Raw genomic sequence first — 6,875 nt, 5'->3', positions numbered from 1 at the left:
GAGGTCTCGCCAAGTTGCCCAGGTGGGTCTCGAACCCATGGGCTCAGGAAATCCACTCACCTCAGCCTCCCAAAGCATGGGATTACAGGCTGAGCCACCAAGCCAGGCTCAGCTGGTCTAATTTCAATGTTATTGTGTCTCAATAGGGAGGCCACAAGAGGAGGCGAGGGATGGGGTCAGCCAGTCAGTGGAGCGATCAGAACATATAACATGTATTGACTAGGTTCGCCATCTTATATGGGCAAGGACCACAGCACTGCAAAACAACTGCAATGGTGACAGCAAAGACATAATGATAGTGAAAAACTGGGAAATATCGCGAGAATTGTCAAAATGTGACACAGAGGCACTTTTTTTAGAAATAGGGTCTCACTCTGTCACCCAGGCTGGATTGCAGTGGCATAGTTATAGGAAGTCTGCACACGCTGTTGGAAAAATGGTGCTGATAGACTTGCTCCATGCAAGGTTACCACAAACCTCCAATTTGTAAAAAAAAACAAACAAAAGAAAATGCAGTATAGGCCAAGCTCAGTGGCTCAGTCTGTAATCTCAGTACTTTGGGAGGCTGAGGCAAGTATATTGCTTGAGTCCACAGGCTCAAGACCAGCCCAGGCAACTTGGCAAGACCTCGTTTCTACAATAAATAAAAATTTAGCTGGGTGTGGAAGTGCATGCCTGCAGTTCCAGCTACTTGGAAGGTTGAGGCGGAAGGATCGCTGGGGCCCAGCAGGTCGATACTGGGGTGGGCGTGAGCATGAAACTGCATCCAGCCTGGGAGACAGAGTAAGACTCCAACTCAAAAAAAAATGCAGTGTCTACAAACACAGTAAAGCAAAGCACATTAGAACAAGGTATGCCTATATGCGCTTCTCAAAGCAGGCTTTATTTAGAACAAAGGCCATCTCATGAATGTAACATATTGATTTTCAAGGAAAAAAATCCATTTAAAAAACAGGCTTCTATACAACTATAGAATTCTTTTCAAACTCTATTCACATTCCTTTTAACTAAGACAATGCCTTCTTGTGTAGGAAAATGCAAGATTCAATACTCTCGTTTTAAGTCTCATTATAGAACTTTAAAAAATCAGCGAAAAACAGAAGAAGGCAAGTAAGTACACAGCAGTAACTACTGGCCAGCTCTGGGACTTTCTCTCTTCACAGTTCTCCTATGGAAAATCTCAAACAAACATCAGTGGAGTACTTCAAACATAATTCACAGATAAAATAAGGCTGTTCCCAAGAAATTCACCCCGTGGCATCGCTGAAGCCCGGATTCAGTTTAACTTTCCGGCAGCGCAACTTGTGGGTCTATTTCTATATAATGGGTCTTGGTTTTCTGAAGTACATGCAAGAGTTCTTCTCAGCTTAGCTAACTGAAGTTTAAGGTTGGGTCTACACAGCCAATGTTTTCCATATGCTTGAAAGGTAGTGACTGAAGATTCACTTGAACAGTCTTAAGGCTGGTAAGTCCACGTAACCAATGCAGCTGGGTAGGTAGCCTGATCCTCTCCAGAGCCACGGGTCCCCTGGCCTTCCGATGTCCACCCTCTGGGCAGCCTCGTCCTCTCCAGAGTCACAGGGTCCCCTCCTCTTCCCGACGTCCGCCTTCCAGGAGGCTTCTATAGTGCTAGGGCCACTTTTTACTTATAATCCATCCCATGACTTTAACACACTTTGTTGATCCATTCATCAGCTGATGGATGTTAGGTTGTACCCACTTTTTGACCGTTACGAATAATGCTGTTATGAATATCCATGTACATGTTCGCATGTGGACGTGTTTTCAATTCTCTTGGGTATAGATCCAGGGATGAAACTGCTGTTCCAATGATAACTGAGAGTAACTTTTTGAGGAACTGTCCACTGTTTTCCATAGCAGCTGCTTCATTTAAAATTCCTACCACCCATGTATGAGGGTTCCAATTTCTCCATATCCCCACCAACACTGATTATTTTTGTGTGTGTGTGGTTTTATTTTTTCAAACAGGCATAGAAACAATGCAGATTTTCTTACATTATAGCTATCCTAGTAGGTATGAAGTGATATCTCATTACGGTTCAGATTTGCATTTCCCTAATGACTAATGATGTTTGGCATCTTTACGTGTACTTATTGAAAACTTGTATGTCTTCCTCTTCTATTTTTTGAAACCCGTATACTTTTTTTTTTTAGAGACAGGGTCTCACTCTGTCACCCAGGCTGGAGTGCATGGCACAATTACAGCTCACTGCATTCTCAACCTCCTGGGCTCAAGCAATCCTCCCGTGTTGGCCTACTGGGTAGCTGGGGCTGCAGGCGTGCACTATAGCTGGTTAATTTTTTTTTTTGGTAGAGATACGGCCTCACTATGTTGCCTAGGCCGGACACACCTGTACATATACTTTATCTTATTTATTTATTTATTTATTTTTGAGTTAGAGTCTCACTCTGTCACCCAGACTGGAGTGCAGTGGCCGTTCCTGGCCACCGCAGCCTCAACCTGCTGGGCTCCGGCGATCCTTCCGCCTCAGCCTTCCGAGTAGCCAGAATTACAGGCACGCGCTACCACGCCTGGCTAATTTTTTGATTTATTGTAGAGATGAGGTCTCGCCTGCCCAGGTGGGTCTCGAACCCGCGGGCTCGGGTAATCCACTCACCTCAGCCTCCCAAAGGCGTAGGATTACAGGCTGGGCCACCAAGCCCGGCTATTTTTATTTTTTTGTAGAGACAGGGTTGCTATGTTGCCCAGGTTAGTCTTGAAACCCTGGGCTCAAGTGATCCTCCCACCTTGGCCTCCCAAAGTGCTGGGATTATAGGCGTGAGCCATCACGCTCAGCCACAAATTCTTAATATATCCTAGATATTAGATACATGGTTTATAAATGTTTTCTCTCATTCAGTGCATTTTTTTCTCATTCTGGATAGTGTTCCTTGATGCACAAGAGATTTTAATTTTGATAAAGTTCAGTTAATCTGTTTTTTTCTTTGATCGTTTGTGTTTTTGGTGTCATATTTAAGAAACTGTTGCCTAGTCTAAGGTCATGAAAATTCCTACTTTCTAAGAGTTTTATAGTTTTAGTTCTTATACTTAAGTCTTTGGTCTATCTATAATTTTGAAGGCAAAACACAACCAAGTTTTTCTTACAAACTGTGCCTCTTCAGGCTTTTTCTCAATCTCTTTAAAGACAAAATTAGCCAGGCTCGGTGGCTCAGCCAGTAATCCTGTGCCTTTGGGAGGGTGAGGTGAGTGGATTGCCTGAGCTGGCGGGTTCAAGACCCGCCTGGGCAGCGAGACCTCATCTCTACAATAAAATCAAAAAATTAGCCGGGCGTGGTAGCGCGCGCCTGTAATTCCGGCTACTCAGAAGGCTGAGGCGGAAGGATCGCCAGAGCCCAGCAGGTCGAGGCTGTGGTGGCTGGGAGCGGCCACTGCACTCCAGTCTGGTGACAGAGTAAGACTCCAACTCAAAAAAAAAAAGACAAAATTTACCTGAAATCTACCAAGGAACAGATAACAGGAACAGACTAACTTTGTAGAGTTCAGAAAGCAGCTTCAGGGGAGGCCATCTCCAGCAGCTTTGCAGCCGTGGCTTCTCCAGTGTGAGGCCACCTGGAGTCTGCGCAAGACCCTGTCATCCCCACGACCTCTGAGTGGTGGGCCAAGCCCACTCCAGCCTTTGGGAGGGATGCCGGCACCACCTGAGCGTGCCACTTGACAGTCTCGCATCCCACTGGAAACGAGTAAGACCTGACAAAGGGCACCTTGGCCTCGCGTTAGCACACGCTGAGGCAAGGAGGAACAACCGCAGAGGCCAAAAGCAGGAAGCAAGACAGCAGTGTCAGACGCAGAACACAAAGCAACAGACCCACCAGGAGAACACGTCCTGGGATCAGCCTCGAAAAACATGCTCTGCAGAAGCAGGTGGCTGGGGTGCTTACCTCTTGGATGTTGAACCTCAGGATCTCCTTCATGTAAGTAGGCAACAGTGTCAGCAGAGTGTAAAAAGTCCAGTTGTAGGAAAAATGTGCAACCACAATGGCCCAAAGAGGCAGTGACTGCACGATGGGCACCCACGGCACCGACTTCTGGGAAGAAAGCTGGAGAAAACAGCACGATTAGGGCAAGCGAGGGCCACAGAGGCCGGGGTCTGTGCCGCATCAGCTAAGACCCCGCCTAGACACAGAGTATTAGCCTTAACTAGGAAACTCCAGATTTATTTATTTAATTTTTATTTTTTGAGTTGGAGTCTCACTCTGTCATCTAGGCGACACTCATGGCCACTCCAGGGTCGACCTCCTGGGCTCCGGAGACCCTCCCGCCTCAGCCTTCCAAGTAACTGGAACTACAGGCACGTGCCACCACACCTGGCTAATATTTTGATTTATTGTAGAGATGAAGTTTCACCAAGTTGCCCAGGCTGGTCTTGAACCCGTGGGCTCAAGCAATTCTCTCACCTCAGCCTCCCAAAGTGCTGGGATTATAGGCGTGAGCCACTGCGCCCAGCCAAAATTCCAGATTTCAAAACCAGCTTCTTTGAAATAGTAAATAGCCGGGCTCGGTGGCTCAGTCTGTAATCCCGCACCTTGGGAGGCTGAGGTGAGTGGATTGCCTGAGCTTGCGGGTTCGAGACCTGCCCGGGCAACTTGGCAAGACCTCATCTCTACAATAAATCAAAAATTAGCCGGGCATGGTAGTGCATGCCTGTAGTTCCAGCTACTTGGAAGGCTGAGGTGGAAGGATCGCTGGAGCCCAGCAGGTGGAGGTTGCAGTGGCCGGGAGCGGCCACTACACTCCAGTCTGAGTGACAGAGTGAGACTCCAACTCAAAAAAAAAAAAAAGAAAGAAATAGTAAATAGTAAAACCCATAATAGATGTTGAGCTGAAGCCACCTGCAGACTCACTTCTCTATTCAGAAAATGGGGAAGAGCGGCATCATCAAATTCAGAGGCTGGCGTTAAGGGAGATCCTAGAGGAATTCATCTTTTATTACCCCATTCTGATCCGACTAATGTGATTTGCAGAGACTGTGCAACAGAGGGCTTTAGAGTATGGCCACATGGAGTTGTGGGCTACAGAGCAGGGCAGAAGCACCAGGGGTTGCAAGGTGACCCACTGGGAAGGAAAGACAGGCTAGAGTCCTACTATGCTCATTCTAATTCTAAGAAAAGAAATCACTCTCTATCGACAATAAGCAGGCCGGCCCTGGCATGTGTCAGGCAATCGCATCCAACAGTGGCCCCAAGTCGGGGCTGGTGATGGCCTCTCTATGTGCCTGCTGCCCTCAGGGCATCACCGCTGGCTGCAGTTGTCATCTGCCTTTCCAAGTGGCTTCATGGATTCCATTAGCCAGTTTTAATTGAAACAAGCCTCACAAGATTGACAGTGTCTCCAAAAGATGCCTGCAGGCTGGGATCAGTGGCTCAGCCTGTCATCCCAGCACTTTGGGAGGCTGAGGCGAGTGGATTGCCTGAGCCTGTGGGTTTGAGACCAGCCCAGGCAACTTGGTGAGACCTCGTCTCTGTAATAAACCAAAATTAGCTGGGCATAGTAGCACACGCCTGTAGTTGCGGCTACTTGGAAGGCTGAGGTGGAAGGATTGCTAGAGCCCAGCAGGTCGACACTGGGGTGGCCATGAGTGTACCACTGCACTCCAGCCTGGGCGACACAGTGAGACTCCAACTCAGAACACAGCAGAGCTGCCTGCTCTCCCGGAATCCTCTGCCAGCTGCCTTGCCAAGCGCCTAATGGTGATCATCAAATATAGCATGCTCCATACTCTCCACTAAATGCTATTATAAATACATTATTACTGATTTTGAAGCGACAGCAGGAAAGGTTTTTTTCCTATTAAAAGTTAGGTATTGGCCGGGCTTGGTGGCTTAGCCTGTAATCCCAGCACTTTGGGAGGCCGAGGCGTGTACATTGCCCGAGTCTGCGGGTTTGAGACCTGCCCGGGCAACTTGGTGAGAACTTGTCTCTACAGTAAATAAAAAATTATCTGGGGGTGATAGCATGTGCCTGTAGTTCTGGCTACTTGGAAGGCTGAGGTGGAAGGATCGCCAGAGCCCAGCAGGTCAACGCTGGAGTGGCCATGAGTGTACCACTGCACTCCAGCTTGGGCAACAGTGAGACTCCAACTCAAAAAAAAAAATATTAGGTATTACTGTTTATTTCATCTTACTCATCCTTTAAAAAGCCTTCTATGTATATTTTATAATGTACATAAGTACAGCAGTGTGTCCAGGTCACCCATGAAGAAATTCACACACCTTCAGGCTAATAAGTCCGCCACCTCTCCTGATGGGGTGTGTGGTGTGATCAGGAAAGCTCGGACACTGCCGGCCTAGGGCATCCGATCTTACATTTCCTAAACAAGGGGTTCACAGGTATTTCAGAAAGAGGAAGAACCAGTACTGCCCTTCCTTGGGTCTTTTCCTAGGGGCCTTTCATTGGCGTCTCAGGAGATCTTCTCCTGTGATTCCCAATATGATCAAAGGTGCAGGAGATGTGGGGGGAGGAGAGAGAACGTTTCTTCCTTTACAGCCGTGGTTCTCAGCTCTGTACTTCAGAACCACCTTTGACACTTTAGCATTCCAGATGCCTGTGTGCCACAGATGACTGTATAAACAACAAAACCAAGGGAAACAAAAAGACTGAGTGCAGGGCCAAGGAATCTAAATTTTAAAATCACAGGTGATTCCATAGGGCAATGAGTTCCCCAGCTTTGCTGCATATAAGAATCACACAGGGGCCGGCTGAGTGGCTCACACCTATAATCCCTGCACTGTGGGAGAGTAAGGCAGGATTGCTTGAGCCCGGGAGTTCGAGAGCAGGATGGGTAACACAGTGAGACCTCATCTCTACAAAAAAAAAAAAAAAAAAATTAGCTAGG

General features: G+C 47.4%; 1 protein-coding gene across 1 annotated transcript in view; it reads right to left on the bottom strand.

Moving 5' to 3' along the window:
* Window positions 1–4,077, bottom strand: part of LOC103255362 (sialin) — a 30,518-nt gene extending 26,441 nt beyond the window's left edge. The window contains exon 1 of the mRNA XM_008053318.2: window positions 3,922–4,077. Coding sequence (XP_008051509.2) covers window positions 3,922–3,954 — 33 coding nt within the window. The 5' untranslated portion in view covers window positions 3,955–4,077. The remainder of the gene's footprint in view (window positions 1–3,921) is intronic.
* Between the last annotated feature and the right edge of the window lie 2,798 nt (window positions 4,078–6,875).

This window comes from Carlito syrichta, unplaced genomic scaffold, assembly GCF_000164805.1.
Source record: "Carlito syrichta isolate Samal-C Ts95f unplaced genomic scaffold, Tarsius_syrichta-2.0.1 Scaffold288058, whole genome shotgun sequence".
Lineage (NCBI taxonomy): Eukaryota > Metazoa > Chordata > Mammalia > Primates > Tarsiidae > Carlito > Carlito syrichta.
This window is presented reverse-complemented; position numbering and strand designations above follow the sequence as displayed.